Source organism: Neovison vison, chromosome 7, assembly GCF_020171115.1.
Source record: "Neovison vison isolate M4711 chromosome 7, ASM_NN_V1, whole genome shotgun sequence".
NCBI lineage: Eukaryota > Metazoa > Chordata > Mammalia > Carnivora > Mustelidae > Neogale > Neogale vison.
In genome coordinates, this window is record NC_058097.1 from 115,301,825 (window position 1) to 115,324,073 (window position 22,249).

General features: G+C 43.5%; 2 protein-coding genes across 5 annotated transcripts in view; one reads left to right on the plus strand and one right to left on the minus strand.

Annotated features, from left to right (window-relative positions):
• Nucleotides 1-258: 258 nt before the first annotated feature.
• On the minus strand, nucleotides 259-11,417 carry RPUSD4 (RNA pseudouridine synthase D4). The gene is made up of 7 exons (XM_044258164.1): nucleotides 11,207-11,417; nucleotides 10,680-10,845; nucleotides 8,110-8,311; nucleotides 3,579-3,672; nucleotides 3,356-3,500; nucleotides 1,942-2,039; nucleotides 259-1,390 (listed from the first exon to the last, which is right to left on the minus strand). The coding sequence occupies exons 1-7, from the start codon at nucleotides 11,393-11,395 to the stop codon at nucleotides 1,127-1,129; spliced, it is 1,158 nt and encodes a 385-aa protein (XP_044114099.1). The 5' UTR covers nucleotides 11,396-11,417; the 3' UTR covers nucleotides 259-1,126.
• A 114-nt stretch (nucleotides 11,418-11,531) lies between these two features.
• Nucleotides 11,532-22,249, plus strand: part of FAM118B (family with sequence similarity 118 member B) — a 49,904-nt gene continuing 39,186 nt past the window's right edge. For 2 of the 4 annotated variants that reach the window (XM_044258171.1, XM_044258172.1), the window contains exon 1: nucleotides 11,532-11,592. The gene's annotated coding sequence lies outside the window, so the exon portion shown is untranslated. Of the gene's footprint in view, nucleotides 11,593-12,209; nucleotides 12,545-22,249 lie in introns of those variants that run through there. The other 2 variants (XM_044258173.1, XM_044258175.1) reach the window with 1 other exon arrangement.

Below are 22,249 nucleotides of genomic sequence, written 5' to 3' on the forward strand. Positions count from 1 at the left end.
GTGACCACCTGGGTTTGGGGACAGCTGTGTTTTACACATTCATTTTAGTGAGTTAATACACTTGGAGCTTTCCCATAAATATAGCTGATCCACCAAAAATGGGTCTGAATGGTGCAGGCCACTTATACTCAGATTTCTCTTTGATAAATAGAGCACAGAACCGTAAATGTATTCTCTTCCTTATGATTTTCTTAATAACGTCTTCTTTTCTCTGGCTGAGTGAGAATACAGCATATAATACAAAGAACATACAAAATATGTGTTAATCAACTGTTCGTGTCATTGGTAACGCTTCAGGTCAACAGGAGGCTACTAGCAGTTAAGTTTTGGGAGAGTCAAAAGTTACATGTGGATTTTTGACTGTACAAGGCGGGGGTCAGGGCCCCCCAACCCCCCCCGCCACTGTTTTAAGACTCTACAGAATCTGGGTTTCTTGACTCTCTGGAAAAAAAAAAAAAAAAAGGAGAGAAAACCTGTTCCCACAGAGCAGCACGGAGGTGGAGCTAACCACTGCCCTCTCCAGACCGTGTGCGTTCCCCACCAGGGGCTGCCAGCCGGCTGGCCTTCACATCTGCTTTTCTCGCTTCTCCAACACCCTTTGCAGGCTCTAGTCACTACCGAAAGAAGGCTCCTGCGCTGCGGCTAGAGAGAATCCTGCCTTCTGACGGGTCTGCAGAATCTGGGACAAAACAAGTGGAGCAGAGAGGTTTTGCTGTTAGATCCTGAACATCCATGAGGACAGTGGCTAACTGCTTCTGAATTTCTCCAGCAGTCAGATGACCACCATGCGCTCTTTCCAACCACCAGAGCCTTCCAGATAGATCAAGGGATTTATTGTTGGACGGAAACAATATCAGAGCACAGATTCTGTGCTCGAGTTTCTCCTTTTTCAATTATGGACCCAGTCTGCCTGGTCCTGGGCTCTCTTCCCACTGGGCAAGGAGACTGGGAGGCAGGGAGACTTCCCGCAGGCTTTTCCAGAGTGCGGCCAGTGTCTCAGTAAATAGGACTTAGTGTCCAGTAAAGGCCTAGAAGCAGCTGGGTTTCTTCCACTTCCCACACCTGGCTCTTCTGGAGTCTGTCCCAAGTGAGAAGTTAGCAGAGTCCATGAAACAAAGTGAAGGATTCAGGGGCCAAACAGCCCAGCGGTCTTTACTGCACCCTCACATCCGGCTTCGTCATCCCCATTCTGATCCTGACTTGGCATCTGTAGGTCCAGGCGTCGCAGGGAACAGACGAAGAAGCGAGGAGGCTTGCAGACCAAGCTGAGTTCCTCCTTCCTGGACCCCAGGGCCGGCAGGATCAGCTGGCGCGCGTGCAGGTGAAGGGGGATGTGGCGGGCCTTCGCCTGGTGCAGCCCCAGCTTCTTCAGGGTACCAAGAGACAGCTTCTGTACAAAGACAAGACAGCCTCTTGAGAGCCAGGTCAAGAGCTCGTCCTTGAGCAGCACACAGGGACAGACATTTTCCACTTAAAGGAACCACCACTAACTCCCCGGGAAGGCACAGTGGTGTACAGCCTGCTTCAGGGACATTCCTGGAAGGGTTTGGAACCCAGGTGAGAGAAAAACCACCAGGCCAGCGAAGTTCTTATCAGCCAGTTCTCTGGCCTTCCTAGAGAATGGGCAATGTCAACAAAAGATAAACAAGTGTCCCCCACCCATCTTCACCAATAGCATGAAAGGCTGCTTGAAGCCTCCGGAAAGTGCCCCCCCCAACCCCACCTGTCCCGAGCCTCCAAACACAATCCAAGACAAACAAATGGAACCAAACAGATCCTGCAGCTCCGTGAGAACAGCAGCTGTTTCTAAGCGAGGTGACTAGTTTGGGTAACTAGTACCGTACAGGCAATACATCCTTGCGGTAGCTCACGTCGGATTTTAACAAGGGGAAAGCGAAAGCTCCCCCCACCTTAGCTGTTGCACAGACAAACCAGGGTCACCTGGGGGGCCAGTTTATTCCAGTCTGAGTACTTGTGATCACCAAGGATTGGGCAATCCAGTCCAAAAGACAGATGAACTCGAAGCTGATGTTTTACTCCTTCACAACAACAACAAGAAAAGAGAGAAAACTTGAGCAGCTCCAGAAACCATACTGTGCATTACTGTGCTTCTAACCCTATTTAACTGAAGCCCAGTAAGACCGGCAAGGCGGCACCTACAGCAAAGTATAAAGAAGAACAGAACAAACTATAAGCTGGTAGGAAATAAAATTACACATGCCGTTAGACACTAAGTTCCCCTCCCCCTCGGTTCCCTTTCCACAATAGATAATCGTTATCATCAACTTGGTATCTCTCCCTGCTTAACTTTTTTGTTTTTGAGACAAAGAGAAAGAGAAAGCAAGAGCACACGTGTGCAAGGGAGGGGGGCAGAGGGAGAGTGAAAGAGAGAATCTCAGTCTTAACCACCACTGAGCTTGTGACCTGAGTGGAAATCAAGAGTCCAAGGCTTAACCGGAGCGACCCACCCAATGACCCGTTTTGTTTTATTTTTAGATAACATTATTATAGAATGCTAAATAGTAGTGCTTTACACATTTTTCACTGTAGCAAAATATTCATAACATAAAATGTTATCTTAACCATTTTTTGAAAAGATTTTATTTATTTTGAGACAGAGCGACAGCAAGAGAGAGAGAGAGAGAGCGCGCACAAGCATCCTCCCCACCTGAAACTCTGGCCCAATTAAACGACAACTCCCCATTCCTTCCCGCTTCCTACGGCCCCCGGTAACCACTATTCTCCTTGGTCTCTGAATCTAAGTGCTCTAGGTGTGTCATAATTGGCATCACGCAACATTCATCCTGTGTTGGTTTCTTTCACTTAGCATCAAGTCCAACCACATTGTGGCCCATGTCAGAATTTCCTTCCTTTTCAAGACATACTCATTCCATCATCTGCCCGCACACTTTTGTCTACGCATTCATTTGGCAGTGGCCATCAAGACTGGCTTTACCTCTTGGCTATTGGGAATAATGATGCCATGAACACTGCTGTACACAGATCTTTCCAAACCCCTGCTTTCAATTCTCTTGCGTAGATACCCATGAGGATTGCTGGATTATATGGTAATTCTGTTTAATTTTTTTGAGAAACTGCTTTGCAGATTTTTTAAATAAATGTAAGCAAACTATTTATATCTTTCTGCTACCTACTATTTTTAAACAGCCATCCCCGCTGGAGCTCCCAGCCTCAGATTAGCACCAGAGGCACACTCTCACACATGTCAGCTGCAATACCAGCCCTCTCACAGCACCAGCTGCTTGGAAGAAGGGCAGGACCCAGAGCGAGGCCCTGGACGCGGCTCAGCAGCCCTGGGCTCTTGCCATCCCCCAGCAGAAAGGTGGTGCCTCACCGGTGATGGGCTGGAGCTCCACGAGGGCGGCGGACAGAGTGCTGCTGAGCACCTGGTACTGAGTCACAGCTGTGTGTGCCTTCCGGTTGCTCCGTGCTCTCACCATCTTCCCATCCTCCATGCGGAAGCCTGGGGACAGCGTCATCTGACACCAAACAAAGCAAGACACAGTTGCAAAGGAAGAGCAGAAAAGCCAAGCCCCTGGGGACGACAGCTCACCCACCTTGTAGTGCTGCTGCTGACCCTGCACCTCCTTCTCGATGACAGGGATGTCCACGACTCCCGCCGGGGGCACGGGGACGCGCACCGTGATGGTCCTGGGCGTAACACACAGACCCTGGCTTAAGCCATGAGGTGAGCGGGGAGCTCCTCAGATTTGGCTACTTAGAGGTTTAACACTGGGCCTTCTGCTCTTCTGTGGTCAGTTCTTAAGAATGGAGCATCCTAAGTCATAAGGCTGTCATAGCACTTAGCCTGAGAGCTTGATACCACTCTTACGACCACATCTTTTTTTTACTACTAAAGTAATGTATGCTAATTATAGACTATTTCGGGAAAAACCAAAAAATTATATTAATAACATAGTCTTTCCTTCCAACCTTTAAAAATGAGTTTGTATAGGTTTGTTTTTTTTTTTTTAAATTTATGTATTTGAGAGAGAGAGAGCGAGAGAGTGCGTGTGAGGAGGAGGGGCAGTAGGAGAGGCGAAGAGAAACCCAGGAAGGCTCTGCCCTGAGCCTGGGCTCCATTTCACCACCCTGAGATCACAACCTGAGCTGAAACCCAGAGTGGGGCGTTTAATCAACTGCGCCACCCAGGTGCCCCCCAAAATGAGTATCTATAGTTGAAAATGAAATGAGGGTAGGGGCGCTTGGGTGGCTCAGTGGGTTAAAGCCTCTGCCTTCGGCTCAGGTCATGATCCCAGGGTCCAGGGACTGAGCCCTGCATCGGGCTCTCTGCTCTGCAGGGAGCCTGCTTCCTCCTCTTTCTCTGTCTGCCTCTCTGCCTACTTGTGATCTCTGTCTGTCCAATAAATAAATAAAATCTTTAAGAAAAAAAAAAGTAATGAGGATAATATGGTTTTGTATCCTGTTTTTTAAAAGATGGTTAAGTCCTGACTGCATATGAAATGAATGAACAAGTAAATGAATGAATGGAATGAAAAAGTCACAGGACCGCACCTGCCCGATCTGCCAGGTAGACAAACAGGGGAACTCGGCTCAAAGTCACGGAAACAACCCCCATAACTCAATAAACATTTTGCTGGAGGTCTCCTTTCATCATGTCAGAGATGGGGAGACGACCCTTTCTTGTGTCCTTACGCTTATGCCTCCTCTAGGTCAATGATGAAGGAGTCCTGCTGGGTGGCCTATCACAGAAACGAAGCCCACTCCCACAAGTCACACACTGGACACCTCATTTTGGGCTGGTGGCAGTTTGGGCTGCCATCTGATGTATTTTACCACACTTAAGTTGAGTTTTAACTGCGAGCTCCCTCTTCCTAATGACACAACACTACACTCAAATATGTTCACTCACTACATACTCCAGGAATATAATGAGACATTGATTTAGGGAGGTACTAGTTCTGTACAGATGAACGAGACCAAAATCCCCACTCTCAAGGAATTCAAAGTCTAGTAAGAAGATTCAAACAAGGGTGTCTGGGTGGCTCAGTGGGTTAAAGCCTCTGCCTCTGGCTCAGGTCGTGATCTCAGAGCCCTGGGATGGGGCCCTGCATCTGGCTCTCTGCTCAGCAGGGAGCCTGCTCCCCCACCCCCCACCCCCACCTCTCTGCTTACTTGTGATCTCTGTCCGTCAAATTAAAAAAAGAAGAAGATGATGATGATTCAAACAAATAACCATAACAAGCTGCTATCACAGTAAGCCAGTAGATGTTAATCAGTCACCTGCTATGCTCTACTGCTAACTTCTACTTTGTGCACCTGGTATTTAAGGCCATCATTAACTGGGTTCCAGTCTACCTTTCCAGCATTATCTGTCACCATTCCCCACTCCAAACTACACTGCCTGCTTTCGTCCTTTGTGTGTATGCATTCCCACCATCTAAAACACAGTTCTCCATCTCGTCTAGCAAATCCTGTTCATTCATCAATACACAATGAACAGATTTCAATTCCTCCACAGAATGGCTACCAAGTCTAAACTTTCATAAACAATTTTCACAAATAATATAACATCTTTCTTTAAGATTTATTTATTCTGGAGAGAGAAAGAATGAGCGCATGCGCATGGAGGAGGGACAGAGGGAGAGAAAGAGAGAGAACCCTGAAGCAGACTCCCTACTGAGCGTGGAGCCCAAAGTGGGGCTTGATACCACGACCCTGAGAGCATGACCTGAGGCAAAATCGAGAGTCAGCTGACCAACCGACTTCGCCACCCAGGTGCCCCAACACTTTTTACAGACTTGCATCTGGATTACTAGTATACATGATAGTCTCAATTTTCTGTCTTTCAGCTTTTACTATGAGCTATGTACTATGTCAAACACTTCACATGTACTGTCTCATTTAACCCTTTCCTCAACTCCATTATTCTCACTTTTCCTATGAAGACAAAGCTTAGATGTGTTTAAGAACATGCCTAAGGACCCATGCTGGTAAACGGCACAGCTGACAGTTGAACACAGATCTTGTTGAGCTTAGTTACTATCCTAAACCTCTACCATTATCTGTAATCTCTTATTTTTTTTTTTTTAAAGATTTTATTTTATTTATTTGAGAGAGAGAGACAGTGAGAGAGAGCACGAGCGAGGAGAAGGTCAGAGAGCAAAGCAGCCTCCCCATGGAGCTGGGAGCCTGATGTGGGACTCGATCCCGGGACTCCAGGATCACGCCCTGAGCTGAAGGCAGTCGTCCAACCAACTGCGCCACCCAGGCGTCCCTGTAATCTCTTATTACAGTGGTTTTTACATTTGATTCCACAGCACAGTCAGCTGTGGAGCTTTTAAGAAATTCAGATGCCCATACCCATCAGACTTATTAATCAGGGCCTCTGTGGGTGGGTCTTGGCATAGAGATTTTTTAAAGGCTCCCAGGATCACAAAGTAGCTGCAAAATCTGTAGCACAAAAAGGACTAACTTCGAAAAGATAAAAAAAGAGTAGCTACAAATCAAACAGAAAATAATAAACAGCCCAACAGAAACCAGGCAAAGGAAAGAGACGGTTTGTTCACAGAAAGGGAAACTAAAAAAAAACATGAGAACCCAATAAACATGCAGACAAATAATATCACTGATACACAGGGAAATAGAAAACATTTTTTTTTCCTCATCACAGTGGCAAACCCCCAAAATGTGCTGGTCAGCTGTAGGGGGAGGTAGGTCCTCATTACCCTAGTGGGAGGAAAACCTGGCCTACCTAGTAATAGTAACTATTCAAATATTAAATGTGTGAGAGGTGCCTGGGTGGCTCAGTCAGTTAAGCATCTGACTCTTGGTTTCAGCTCAGCTCATGATCTTGGGGTCCTGGGATGGAGGCCCACATTAGGCCCCACTCTCAGCTGGGAGTCTGTGGGATTCTCTGTCCCTTTCCATCTTCCACTGCCCCTCCCCTGGCTCGTGTGCTCACACTCACTCACTCTCTCTCTCAAATAAATAAATCTTTAAAAAAAAATAATAATAAAAAATAAAATAAAACCATCACCACCAACAAAAAACAAATATTAAATGTGTATACCCTTCAACCTAGCAATTCCATCTTTAGGAATCTGTCTTAAAGATATAATCATGTATTCTTTGCAACAGACTCTGAAAAATAGAAAGTTAACTCAATGTCCATCAATAAGGAAACAATGATATAGCCATACAACAGAATACTATGGAGCTCTAAATGTACATGCAAAATGCTCTCCAAGATATACCATCCAAGTGAAATCAAGCAGGATGCAAAGCAATGCATTTGCACTGCCATATAATAATTCACTTATACATGCCCTGTATACAGGAAGCTTACACAAGACTAGAAAAGTGATCAGAAAATTGAGTTGATGGAGGATAGGAGTAGGTTACAGTTTTGTTCACCTGTCTTTCTTCTATTAAAAAAAATGGAGGTAAACCTATATGCACTAACATGGAAAGATCTCCAAGACATAATTAAGTGGTAAAAGAAAAGTACAGTGTTGGGGTGCCTGGGTGGCTCAGTGGGTTAAGTCTCCCTTCAGCTCAAGTCATGATCCCAGAGTCCCATGTTGGGCTCTCTGCTCAGCAAGGAGCCTGCTTCTCCACTCCCTCTGCCTGCTGATCTTCCCGCTTGTGCTCACTCTCTCTCTCAAACAAAATCTTTAAAAAAAAAAGTAGTGTACAGTGTACAATGTAATACACACACACACTGTATATATCAGACATGTTCATAAATACATTGAGTAAGGACCAGAGGAATAAAAACCAAACTATCCCAAGGGAAGGAACTAGAACAACAGAGTGGGTAGACTCTCCAAGAATTTTTTGCTTTATCTTTGTTTTTTGATGATTTGACCAAAGGAATGAAATCATGTATTACTTGTGTAATTAATTTTCAATAACTTTTATGTACAACCACAATGAGGAATCTCTATTCCAAGAGACTCTAAGATCCTAACCACTTAAGTCTCTTTCCTATTCTTTTCATACGCTCATAAGTCCTAGCACAGTGCCTTCCTTCTCTTAACAGGAGGTCCTTCCATATGAATGGACAATGAGATAAAAGGATGCCTTCATTTATACCAACTCTACCACTGGCGATGGGCTTCATACCAGTACTTCTTTGCCACCTGATGGGTTCTAAACAACTCCTGTACTTGATGTGCCACTTCCTTCTCCCAGGCCAACACCATTACACCTGTAGTTTCTTTGTCCAGCCGGTGGCACAGATGCAAGGGCTCTGCCTTGTGGCCATGAAGCATCTTTGCCAGGATGGGCAATACGTCACTGATGCACAGCCGGACCCCAGGGCCACCTACAAAGGGAAGAGCCACAGGTTTTAGTGGCCAGTAAAAGATCCCACCAAAGAACTCTACCTGGGAAGAAAGTCAATGTTTTCACGAGCTTTATTCTGAAATGTGGTCCAGGAACGAGCAATGTCAAAGCCCAGGGAGCTTGTTGGAAAGGAATCTCAGGCTCCCAACCCAGACTATTAAATCAAAATCTGCATTTTCACAAGATGCCCAAGGGACTCACATGCCTTTTCATAATGTCTGAGAAGCACTGGCCTACAGCATGTGGCCTCCTCCTCAGACATATATATATATATTTATTAATCTACTTGCACATTCATAATAAAGTCAGCAATCAAAATGAGGAGGTCTGATATTTCACTATATAAACAAAGGTTTGAGAATTTGCCAAGTAAACTCAAGGGTGAATACAAGACTGTGAGGCTCTCCTGAGCTATTACAGAAGAGCTAAGAAGATAACCTTTAGGTGAGATGCTACTCAGCCACTGACCCTGAATAGATGATTTAATCTTTCCAACTTTCAGTTTTCTCAACTATAAAATGTAAATATCTGGATAATAATTGTCTCATGAGGAATGGGAAGAAAAAGATAAAGACAGAAAAAGAAAATACACACAACACTTGGCAATGTCTGACTTAATTCCTTGTCTTTATACTTTTCTCCATACCTCCCCCAAAAGCATTCTTTTAGCACAACTATGCCTTTTCCCCCAATAAATCCCTTCCCCGCATTTTCTTTCTATCGGTCTTTCTTATCTCACTCCAGCTGTCTTAGACAACTATATTCAACATTTATCCAGAAATATTTCAATGTCCATTAAGTTCCAGGCATCCTGGAGTTTCATTAGGTACTCTGTGCATACAAACACACAGACATTTTCCTTTTATTCTTTTTTAAGTTATCATGAATACATAACTTATTACGTATCTTTTGGCACTTTTAATAACATGAATGTCTTCTATATTTTATAATTTCTATAAACTCTTTAAAGGAAGTTATCTTCTATATAGGTTTATATGCAGGGTTTGTTGAAAGATATTATTTATTTGAGAAAGAGCGAGAGAGCACGAGCAGAGGGAGAGGCAGAGGCAGAGGGAGAAGAAGCCTCCCCATTGAGCAGGGAGCCTGACTCAGGGTTCAATCTAAGAACCCTGGGATCATGTGGGAGTTAACCTGAGTTAAAGATAGACGCTTAACCAACTAAGTCACTCAGGCACTCCCAGACTTATATGTGTTTTTGTGTGTGTGTGGATCCTGTGTATGTTTTCAATAGTAGAGATCTCTCCATAGGGCAGTTTAATCTTTGCTTTGGCTGAAACTCCGCCCCCCCCTTTTTTTAATTAGTTTTCATATTGGTTTCTGTGATTGGAGTTTCTGCATGTTTAAGGTGGTCCTTCTTTGATCCTTGCCCATGCATAGTAGAAGATCTAATTTTTCTCAGGTTATTCTGTCTCCACTCATGGCTTGAGGTGGCTGACTGATTTATGTTGCAGTTTGGGGCTTGTGGGTTGAGATTTTTCTGATCTTTGTTCAATGAAGATGGACTATTTTCCTTGGTCTGGACTTAACTGATGAAATTATGTTCTGGATCATGTGAACAAAATATGCAATAAATCACCATGGTTAAAAAAGACCCCTGCAGGAAATTCAGAGTCATTATATGGAAATACCATTACTTATAGAAGGTAATAAACTACCAGAACACATTATCCACAAGAGATTTATAGGCCAAAAATAGAAACAGAGTACTTATAAAAATTAGTGAATGTGGGAAAATTGTGAATAAAGGCAAAAAATATACTGGTGCCATTGTCAGAAGGAGAAATGATCTGAACCTTAATATATTAAGTGCTATCTATTTTTTTCTTATATGTCATTTCTTCTTTTCTGGTTCTTTTTTTTTTTTTAATTTTATATATTTACTTGAGAGAGAGAGTGAATGAGGAAGGGTGAGTATAATGGGCAGAGGGGAGGGGCAGTGGGAGAGGGAGAAGCAGACTCCCTACTGAGCAGGGAGCCTGACCCTGGGCTGTCAGAGGCATAACCCACTGAGCTACCCAGTTTTCTGTTCTTTCCCAGTTTTGATGGAACATAACATGAAGACAAGAACCACACAGCCTTAGTATTTCTCTATAAAAATTCCCATGGAGGTCTGAACACAGTGCATTCCAGAAATCACTGCTGACTGCCAGATGTTTGGAATGCAGAGACTGTCTTTTATATCTCTGTCTTCAGTAGTGCCTTATATAGTACTCTACAAAAGCTTAATTATTTTGAATGCAAGTCTTCGAGCCCCACAAGTAATGTGTCAGAGTTGCCCCTAATTGTAGTGAAAACAGAAGCACCAACCTCCCTCACGTGGTCCTTACCATGCACAGGGAGACCGTAAGGTTTATTGATGACCACGAGATCCTTGTCCTGGTGCACAATCCCTCGGCTCAGTGCCTTAGCAAGCACGTTGGGGTGGACTCGTTGCAGCTGCTTTGTGAACCGTACTAGTTCTTGAACTCTCCGCTGAACAGGGCTTGTGGGCACCTATGGGGAGAGAAGGAGCGCCAGGAAAAGACTGGTGAAGACTTTCAATAAGTTTGGGTGACAATGTGAGTTGGGAATGACTATTTCTGCTTTGGATTCGCGCCTTCCCGGAATAATTTGAGAGCGGCGGTGCATGTCTGTTTTACCTATCTCCACGCCGTGCTCAGGGCTGAGGCCGGCAGGAGCCAAAGATCCAGCCCGCAGGAAGATACGGTACCATACTGATCTCTTCCCTTTCCTTTCTCCCCGTTCTTCCACAGATCCTCCACATTTCCTTAACATCTGTCCGGACCCTCCCACCTCACTCCCAGGAGTGAGGGAACGTACTGCCTCTTGGGAGTTGTGGTCCTTTCGGACTCACCGGCTGGTGCTTCGTCTTTTGTTCCTGTTTCTGGGCTCGGAGCTTCTCCGCTAATCGCTGGGCACTCATGGTCCCAGACGCAGCAGCGGCCGAACAAAATGGCTTTGAGACGAGGCTAAAGACACTCCCCAAACGCTGCCTGGAACCCCAGACCCAGAGGCGAGGCGCGTTAGAGCTGGGCGCCGCCATCTTGTCAAAAGAGGAGGGGCGTATCTAGACCACGCGCCGAAGAGGGGCGAGGGACAGGAGGGTTTGGGCGGGCCTTGAGGATCACGTGGAGGGTGAGGGGGCGGGCTCTGGGCCGAGTCACGTGGGGTGGTGCGCGCTGAGTGCGGCTGCGCCGGCCGGTAGCTGCAGCTGGAGCGGTGGCGTTTGGAGGAGACTCGGTGAGTGTGTAGGGAAGCCGGGCTGGGGCTAGGAAATGCTGGTTCTTCAACGCTTTAACGTTTTCGCGTCTCCGGGGCTTCTGCTCTCGGAGAGCACTGCACCGGGATCCTTTTCTCCCTGTGCGAGAAGACCCCACTCAAAAACACTTCCCCGCCCCCGCGCCCCGTGGAAGCGATGCCCCATAAACGCTCGCCCCAGAGCCTTCTTAGGCGCCTACCCCGTCCCTCTTGGCAACCACATCCCTGGTGTCCGGCCAGCCCCCTGAGGGACGCGTCGTGTCACCTCTCATTTCCTTGCCGCTCGACCTTCGGAGATGCCCGATCTCTAGGCTCTCCACTCCTCACCTCCTCTTTGTTTCAGGTTGTAACCTGTCCTTCTCTCCCGGGGGTGATGGGAACCCTTCCGTTATCCGGGGGCCCTCAGCCCGTATTCCTACCTAGGGAACACCTTGAGTTTTTTGGAGTCTCCTCTCTCCTTACGCTCTCCCCGCTCCTTCCAAAGACAAGACTGAAAATACGGTAAAGAGCACGCACCTTCCCCTCCCTTTTATGCTTCCTTCATGTTTCCCCCTCCCTACTTTGCAACCACCCCAAACCCTCTCTCCCTCTCTTCCAAGGTGCAGTGTTGGAACTCCCATGCCCAAACTGCAAGCGACTCCCTCTGATTTCACCGAGGGGTATCTGGAAAGATGAACCTCTGGTTGGGGTGCTAATGTGAAAAATACCTTGGGACATACCTGCCATTTGTTAAGAAACCTAATGGCGAGTTCCGAAGGGATGTTCAGAAAACTAATGGATCTGTACCGACACTAGAGGAAACAATTTTTTAAGACTGCTGAGAATGAAGGCTCCTTGAGGAGTTCCAGTAGGTAGTGGAATTAGGTTTGCGACTTACCTCTCCGAAAGGGACTGGCAGAAGGGAGCCATATTGAGCAGGAGTAAAGTTGAACAGGTGAGTGGAGCAAACCTATAGAAGACTTCTTCAGTCCAAGAAGAGTTTGAGCTAGATGTTATAAGTAATGAGGCGTGTTTGAAGCTTCTTGAGCAGGAGATAAACTCCTTGAATCCTAGAAATGAATCTGGCAATCGAATGAAGGACAGATTCAGCCGGGATGCTGCAGTCTAGGGGAACAGTAAAGAGGTTATGCTTTATCCCGTGATCTTTCTCCCTACACTGTACTGTTCTTTGCGTTTGAACTGATTTTGAATACAAGTCAGGATGTGTGGTTGGCAGCTGCTGCTGAAGTCTTGAGTACCTTGAAGACTCACTCATGGTTTCTTTGTAATCCTCACTTTAGGCACAGAGTAAACCCACAAATACTCATTCTTTAGTATAATGCAGTACATTCACAGACGTATATTAGATGAGTCTGAACATTTGAATTGTCTTCTGTCAGTTTTTGATCTGAAGAATGGAGGTAGGAGTAAATGTATTTGTAAAGAGTGGGGAGGAAGGTTTGTGTTATGTATGTTTCTGTAATAAGACAGATGATCGGGATATAAATTCAAAGAATTCCCGAGGGAGGTTGGGACACAACTTCTTTCTCTCTCTCTCTCTTTTTTTTTTCCCTGGCAAATTCACAGGTAAGGTGAAGCCTTCTTTTCCAAGGACTCTGAAATGTGAATGTCAATATTTAAATTTATATCATTACATTAATTAAAAATTTGTTTTAGGTATAGGACTTTTATGATTTTGTGTAAGGGTTCTTCCTTCCTTAGCCTGTGCTTAATGGCATTCCAGAAATGACACGTGTTCTTGCAGAATTGGCATTCTGTAGTAGGTAACAAATGAAGAACCAACTCAGATGTCAATGCTTGGTGACACAGAGCTTGTGTTCTTGGGTTTCAGGGTAACCCAAGGTACACACTACAGTGCCTAAGAATAAAAACACTGGTCAGTTTTTTCTTCTAGAGAAGGAACTTTCAGGTTTTTCTTTTTGAAACTGTAAAGATATTTGAAGAATTCAGAGGTTTGTTTTTTTTTTTTTAATCATAATACAGCTTTATCCAATATGGGTGCAGAAGTTATATCTTAATATTTAAAGCATGTGGTTAGAGTTGCTGTCTGCATATACAGGAATTTATGCAAATATGTTGTCTGTCTTTTGTTTTTTAATGCTATATTGCCTCTTTTCCCTTCGTCATTCAATTGATTTTATTTTAGGCAGTTCATTTTCCTGTACTTACATACTTTACGACTTCAACACGTGTCACATTCTCCTTTTGTTTGGGGACTCCTCATGTCTATACTGTTTTCTCAGTACAAGGAAGAAAATTCTTTTAGTGGTGTCTAGTGTTGCCTTCATTCTACAAACATGACTTCTTTACGTAGATTTTGATTTATCATTGTGTGTTCCCCCCACATAACTATTTAAAGAAGTACTTGATAATTCGTTTTTGAGGCTATTTCCAGAAGCGTCCAAGAACAAGATGACGTTGTAATTTCACAAATATAAACACAGAGTGACTAATAAGGAACTTGTGTTTAAATATCACAAATTTAAGATTAATTAGTGGCATGAAGTTAGATTCTGACTTCTCAAATAATGATTTGCAAGTGGCAGACTAACAAGAGTTCAGTTCCCTGAAGAGCAAGAAGTACTTGGATGGTTTTTGGTTTTAGATTCAAAGAGGGAATTAGCAGGAACTCCTTGGAGGTGCCTTGGAAAGTGCAGTTACTGGCAGCTGGGAGATCTGGGGACTAGTCCCAGCTTAGCTGCTTGTCAACCTGAACAAGTAACTTGGGCTCAGTTTTTTTGTCCTTTTTTTTTTTTTTTAAAGAGATTTTATTTATTTATTTGAAAGAGAGACATACACGCAGCAAGAGAGAACACAAGCAGGGGAAGTGGGAGAGGTTCAAAGCAGGCTTCCCCTGATGCAGGCTCCATCCCAGAACCCTGGGATCATGACCTTAGCAGAAGGCAAAGGCTTAACAACTGAGCCACCCAGGCGCCCCAGTTTTTTGTCTTTAAAAGAAGATCCTTAGAACTCCAACCTTCTATTCTTTGAGGATTTTTCCATTGACACATACTTTCTTAACAAGTGGAACTTACTTCAGACTTAGCTTGCATACATTTAGCATAAGCACAGAGAATCAGGATTCTGCTCTTGTACCTAGAGTATATAACCTTATGCCTCTGAGCTAACATTTATATTTGGAGGTCACTTCATTGATTGGTGCTGGAATAGACCTTAAGATTCCCTAATATGGGGCATGAGAGGGAGTGCAGATAGAGAAAAAAATACTAGAAAGCAGTGGTCTTCTAAAACATTGTGTTATAACCCATAATATGGGTGTTAGTTACTTTTTCCATGTCAGCATTTTATTTGGCTTTTGAGTGATGGTCAAGACAGGTCTGGCTTAGACCAGTACTTCCCAAACTTTATCATATCATGGTACATGTGGAAATGTTGTTTCATGGTAGAAAATTGGAGGGTGTGCGCCGAAGACAGCTGGCTCGCCTGGGACCTGAGGCTAAGTCCGGTCCCCATCTGACCACACCATAGGCTGAGGAGATCCCTAGCCTGTGGCCTTTTTGACCATTTAGGAAAGTCAGCATTACTACACAATCAAGGTCTTTGACTAGTGCTATTGAAAGGAATTGTATATTTAGTTGTATTTGTTAAATTGTCCTCTAATTTATTTCTCTCTTAAGTGCTTTTATGCTTTTGGCTAGTTTATATTTGAAGATCTTACTTACCCTTACAAAGTGACCTTTCTTTTTTTTTTTTTTAAAGATTTCTTATTTATTTATTTGACAGAGAGAGATCACAAGTAGGCAGAGAGGCAGCAGAGAGGGTGGGGGAAGCAGGCTCCCCGCCGAGCAGAGAGCCCGATGCGGGGCTTGATCCCAGGATCCTGGGACCATGACCCGAGCCAAAGCCAGAGGCTTAACCCACTGAGCCACCCAGGCGCCCCTACAAAGTGACCTTTCTAAAAGTTTTTAAAAAGTAGTTAACTGGTGAAGAGATGGGAAATGCTTTTGTCATAATGTTTTGACGTTCTTAGATTACAGTCGGTTTTGCTCTGCCTATTTAGAGAAAATACAGAGAATTTTTTTAAATAGTTTATGTTTTCCATTATAAAAGTAATATAGAAAATGTGTAGAGGGGGGAGAAAATCTTTCATAGCTCTGTTTCCCAAATACTGTTAATATCATGTTTTTTCTAGTTTTTTTAATCATGCATTTTTTCTTAATTGTAAATTTCAAACATTTATACAAGTAGGGAAAATAATGAACCCCATGTTTCCATCCACCAGCCTCTACAACCAACCAACACAGGGCCACTCTTGTTCTGCACCCACCCTGACCTCCCAGATGATGTTGAACCATCTGTAAACACTTCAGTGTGTGTGTCTGTAAAAGATAAGAACTGGTTTTTAACAAAAACCACAATACCATTATCACACCTTTCTTAGTATCACTAAGCAAGGAGTCAGTGGACAAATTTTGCAGCTGGTCTCTCTTTTTAAGTAGTTAATTTGTTTGCATCAGGATTCGAGAAAAGCCCTCACATCATGCATGCTCTTTTAATTAGAAAAATAAAACTGGGCATTCAGAAGGGACATGCAGCCTGTACCTTAAGGATGTTCAGAGCGCATTTTTGGCTCAGAGCCTGCACTGTGGATTCAGAAAGATGGTTTCAGAATCCTGGCTCTGCAACCTGCTATCTCTTTAACCTTGTCCAAGTTACTTAACCTCTCTCTCTTGAGCTTCTTTGTCTTGTGAAACGTGGATAGTGTCTGCCTTAGGACTTCTGTAAGGATTAAGTGAGTTCATGCAGGTTAAAGCGCTTGTGTAGAACTTAGCACATGGTTAAGGCCCAAAAAATATTAGGTATGTCCTGAATACCAGTATAGCACCAGGTTCATAGATTGTTAAGTAAGCCTTCAATAGGGTAAGAATTGAGAGATACGGAATTTAGCCTAATTCTGCCACTTAGGTGACTCACCTTAGTGTTTTGGACCTTAAGTTTGTCACCCCAAAAAGCAGGTGTAATGAACAAATAGATGATTTCTGAAATTCCAGTGCTTGCCAGAAGTAAGGCAGCGTGGTATTTTTAGAGCACGAGCTTTGAAAACACTGGGGTTTGCACAAGGCTTTGTCATTTACAAGCATTTATTCTCAGCCTCCGTTTTTCCATATGTGTCACATAATTAATAATACCTAATAGTATTGTTGCAGTTATCAACAAGATCAATATATGGGATGCCTAGCATGTAGAAGTTACTCAAGTTATTAGCATTTCATGGTTATAAATTAAAATAAGATCATTACATTAGAGCATTTTCTATACATTGGAAGAGTGAAGATGGAAGACCATGGTTCTAGAACATGAACGATATAAAACTGTGGGACTACTCAACCATGTGGTTGGATAAAAGCCAGATGATGTCAGGATCTCTATAGAAATTCAAGAAGGTATTTGCAACAGATAGTTGCTCAAGTTGAATAAATCTATTTTCTGCATTTGAAAATTTGAACAATAGTAAGTTAAAGATTAGATTGTTGTTTGTGTGTGTTTCAGTTGTTAATGATTGGAATATACTGTAAGCGTTTTATTCTAATGATATTGTTGCGTTAACGAAAATCATCTCCACTGTTAATAGGAGAGCTGCACTGTTATAACAGAGTTAGAAAACCAAACCCACGCTGGAGTTTACTGATCCCCATGTACGAGGCAGCATTTCCCCACCTTGCTTGATGGGGAGAACCGCCATCGTACCTTTAAATCTACACATCCCTCCTCTAGAAATTTTGATTCAGGAAAATGTTGAGTTAAAAGCTCAGGAATCTGTTGCCCTCCCTCCTTCCCGCTCAACAAGGCCTCCAGCTAAAAAGTTCATTTGTTTATGGATAGACTGGAAGAAAGGTTAGGTTACTAAAGCATGTAGAAAGAAAAATGGCAGATTTTAAATGTTGCTATTTTTTCCCTTCTTATTTTTTTTGTTAAAGTAATCAACATACATGGTTCAAAGAAAGAGTGCTAAAGAATGGGGTGGGGGGCCGTCCCTCCGTTCTCCCCACCTCATAATCTCATTCTTTAGAGGCAACTACTCGTTATTTTGCTCTTTTCTCAGGCATTATCTTCATGTTTTTAAATCATTTCATATGTTATGTCTTGCTTTTTTCTCCCCCAGTGCCTGTTGAGCTTGATGATCTGTCTCAGTTCCTCTCTTGTGTTTAGGTTGACCTTTGACTGTTTTTTTCACATACGTGCATACCGTTAATTTTTTCCCAGATGCTCCAACATAATTGCCACATTCTTATCAGTAATATTTTCCATGAGCTCAGATGTGTCACTTGATGTTTCCAATGGAGAACTATTCAGGTATCATTCAGGAACTACCTTTGTCCTTCTCTCTCCTCATGGGCTGTCACCCATGACCCATTTCTTGGCTTGCCTCTTTATTTCCTAAGAAGTATTTGAATGCCCATAATACTTGTCTGGTAGTTTGGAAATGTTATAGAATTCTAGGTTGGAAGTAATTTCCTCTCCGAATTTTGAAGGAATGATTGTGCTGTCTGGTGTCTGTAATTGCTCTAGAGACGTAGCAATCAAATCCTTTTTTATGAGACCTTGTTTCGCTGGTTTTTTTCTTTTCTCTCTTACTGGAAGCTTTGAGAATATTCTATCCCTGGTGTTCCGGGCTTTCTTAATGAGGTACCAGAATATGGGACTTTCCTCATCTATCGTTCTGGTTCTCAGCGGACCCTTTCATCCTGGAAAGTAACGTCCCTCCATTCTGGGACATTATCTTCTTCTATTTCTCTGATTTCCCCCTCCTCCCCTCTTTTCTTTTTCTTTGATCCCTTTTTGTAACATCCATTCTTGTTATATGGCACTGATAGCTTCAAAGAGGGCCCATTAAAGTTTTTCAGTTTTTGGTCTCTGCATTGGAGCAGCTTTCCATAGTCAGTTGCCAGAATGAGTATCAGCCCCCCCAAAATGGCAAGCCCCAGCATGTAATGAGAACTTAGTGCTTCACCCCACAGTTTTACAGAGCCCATTAAGCCATGTCCAGCAGGCCTGGGGATGGTCCAGCCATCTGCTTTCTCCCTCCTCAGTCTCATTCACCCTCATTCCCTCACTGCCCTCACTGCCCTCAGGCACTAGAAATGTACTGCTGCTTTCTGTATTCTACTGTAGAAGCACCTGCTACTGCTCTTTTGATGACTCTATAGGCTGTTTGAGTACTGTTAAAAAATTAATCTTACTCAGATGAAGGAAGAAAAGTTGAAAGAAAAAAATGAAAAGAGATTTATATGTAATGCAGAAAATTCCTTGTAAAAGCAGGGGCAAACTCTAACAAATACAGTTTTCTGAGCTGATGAGTGTGAAACCAACAGGCTTGCACTTCTTCCAAGAGTTTTTCTTGAAAACCGCTTTTCTCCACGGAAACCAAAATATCAGTGGTCATTAACACCAGGTGGGATTACAGGGTGGTTTTCATTTGCTCTTTGTACTTTACTGTACTTGACAGATTTCCGACGGGGCCTACTGGGGACCTTTTCCTTTGCTAGTCAAGGAGGAGAGGTGCTTTCTTTTCCCTGATAAAGTGTCCATGTCCCTTGGGCTCTAGCTGCTCAGCCCTCTGTCGCTGCTCCCACCAGTGAGCCCCTCCCTCCTTCTTGCACTGACCTCCTTCGCTCTTTAACAAAGTACGTTTTTAGGTCTTCCTAACCTGTTTTCCTCTTACCTGTTTCTTTCCTCAGGTACTTTTACTGGCTACTTTTTAAGACTGATGCTACCTGCTCAGCAAAGCAGTGTTTTTAAAGTCGTTCGTTCGAACTTTGCCTGAGCTTTCTAGTTGTGGTGGCCTCTGTAGCAGATCATACCCCTTTTTTTTTTAGCTTTCAGATTCTTGGTTCAGGACCAAATAATGCATTCATCTCTCATTTCATTTCCGGGTCAAAGAGAGTTTTTTTCAGTTCATTTTTATTAGGAAAAAGCAAGTATCCTGGAAAGAATATCAAGCTAGACTAAGGTTATAAGCTTAAACCTCTCCCCTGAGTTGCCTTTCATCAATCATTCTCTTGCTCTTAATGATGATCGAAATTGACTTACAAGCGCATTCGTAAAGTATATTCTTTCAAAATCAATAAATACTTGCATTGGCCTTGAAACAGAAGGAGGGAAATAATCACATAGCCCTGTGACCCAGAGATTATTTCTGCCAGTCAGAGACCTAACAACACATGATAAGGTACAGATTGTTGAACTGTTTTTTGACCTTTAAGTCTGAAGTATGTCTGAAAGTACGTTTGAGTTGTGAAGGGCTGTGTAATCCAGGTGTCTCCTGGGTCTCAAACGCAGGAGAGATCTGAGCTGGGAGATGAGATAAGGAAGTCCTTAGCATTTAGTTGGTATTCTAAGCCATTGGAGTAGCTGGTAGGGGTGGGGAGAGTATGTGAAGTGACGGGATGGAGAGCCTAAAGCAGTTTGCTGAGGACCCTGAATATTTGGGGATGGGGCAGAGGAAGAAGAGCTTACCCCAGAGAGACAGGAGGAGACTCAGGAAAATCCGATATCCAGAAGAGAATGGAGTTAAATGTCAGATGCTTCCAAGACCTAAAGGAAGATGAATACTAATTATTTCACTGAATTTTCCCATGGTGGTATCTATCTCCGATAAAGCTTTTCTTGATCTCCCTTGAGCACAGTTGTTGATCTTTCCTGTACCTCATGCAAGTATATTAAACCTAGCACAAATGTGTTGTAAATATTTGTTTACAGTTCTATTTCCCCTAAAAGGCAGGGCTTTTTAAAGGCATGGCCCTTGGGGCGCCTGGGTGGCTCAGTGGGTTAAGCCTCTGCCTTCAGCACAGGGTCCTGGGATTGAGCCCCGTATCCGTCTCTCTGCTCAGCGGGAAGCCCACTTCCTCCCTATCTCTGCCTGCTTCTCTGCCTACTTGTGATCTCTGTCAAATAAATTAAATAAATCTTTTAAAAAAAAAAAAAGTCATGGCCCTTCAGGTTTTGATCTTAGTCATCTTTGGTGAGACCATATTCCATTGTGTGTTCACAATGTGGACTTCAGGTGCTCGCTTCGGCAGCACATACACAATGTGGACTTCAGCCTTCCAGTGTGTTAATAGCTAATGCGTTAATAGCTGTGTGACCCATAGCAAATTATTTAGCATCTGTGTGCCTCAGTTCCATTATCTATGATATCTGTGGTATGTGATAATACTAGTGTCCACTTCGTAGAAGAGTGAACATTTGTAAAGCGTAGACAACAGTGCCTGGCTCATTGTAAATACGACATAGTGTTTAGTGGCGGTGAGGTGGGTGTGGTAAGAGTAATATTGTTAGCATAGTGCCTGGCATTTAATGGGTAGTTGAATGTGAAAATTCAACAGTTTGGGATTAATACAATCCCTGTCATTCTAAACTGTAAGCATATACAGAATGTAGTCATGATCAGGCCATAGGAAAACTGTACAATAGAAGTGGACAGGGTATGTGCTGTGGTGAGTGCTGTGAACTAAGCCTGACAATTCACAGACCGGTACCCCTGGGGCAAATAATACATTATATGTTAATAAAAATAATTTTAAAAAAGAAGTGGACAGAAAATTTTTTTAAAGATTTTACTTATTTATTTGAGAGAGAGAACATAAGCAGGGGGAGTAGGAGAGGGAGAAGCAGTCTCCCCACTGAGCAGGGTGCCCAGTGAGATGTGGGGCTTATCCTAGGATCCATGGATCATGACTCAAGGGGAAAGCAGACTCTTTTTTTTTTCTTTTTTTTTTTTTTTAAAGATTTTATTTATTTATTTAACAGAGAGAAAGATCACAAGTAGGCAAAGAGGCAGGCGGGGGCGCTGGTGGGGGGAAGCAGGCTCCCTGCTGAGCAGAGAGCCAGATGCAGGGCTCGATCCCAGGACCCTGAGATCATGACCTGAGCCGAAGGCAGAGGCCCAACCCACTGAGCCACCCAGGCACCCCAGAAAGCAGATTCTTAACAGACTGACCACCCAGGTACCCCAAAAGTGGACAGAATTAAGTGCACATAGCTTTGTTTTATAAAGCAAATCTATAGGCTTTTCCCAAAAGTATTATGTAATCTTAGTTTCTTTTCATGTAGTGGGGAAGGAGAAAACCAAAAGATGAGGATTTCCAAAGCAGGTGAGAATTTCTATGTGTAGCACTGAAAATTAGTCTTAAACAGGTGGGTGGTGGAGCTCAGTCACAGGTTTTGTTTGGCATGAAAGATGCAACACTTCAGCTTGATCCATTCACTCTGTTTCTACAGCTTATAAAATTAAAAGTATCTGTTGATCTCTTAGACCTCAAATTAACTCATAGTGGGCATATACTCTTTCAGTCAGCAAGTGAGCATTTAACTGCGCCGTCTAAACACTTACTGTTTAACAGAGAACGTGTTAGGGGCTGGGGATAGGATGATAAATAAGACAGACTGTACTTGTCCCAAAAGAGGACAATTATTCTTATGGAAGAGGCCTGTCATTGCAAGTGTTAAGAGATGCAGATAAGGAGCGGAAGTGTAAATGGGGTTGAAGGGGGTGGATAAGCAGACTCCATGAGGTAACAGGTAAGCTGAGGCTTCAAGGATGGGAGGAAGGCCGAAATATTGGGAATATATACTACCCTAAGCCATGTTCTGTGCGTGAGCCGGGAAGGTGTGTGTG

What these genes read in the sequence shown, in the direction of transcription:
- RPUSD4 (XM_044258164.1), bottom strand. Translation starts at nt 11,395, where the DNA reads ATGGCGGCGCCCAGCTCTAACGCGCCTCGCCTCTGGGTCTGGGGTTCC. An exon ending in TTACGGTCTCCCTGTGCATG is followed by an intron (nt 8,312 to 10,679) that starts GTAAGGACCACG and finishes TTCCCTTTGTAG; the next exon opens with GTGGCCCTGGGGTCCGGCTG. An exon ending in GTCAGCAGCAGCACTACAAG is followed by an intron (nt 3,501 to 3,578) that starts GTGGGTGAGCTG and finishes GTTTGGTGTCAG; the next exon opens with ATGACGCTGTCCCCAGGCTT.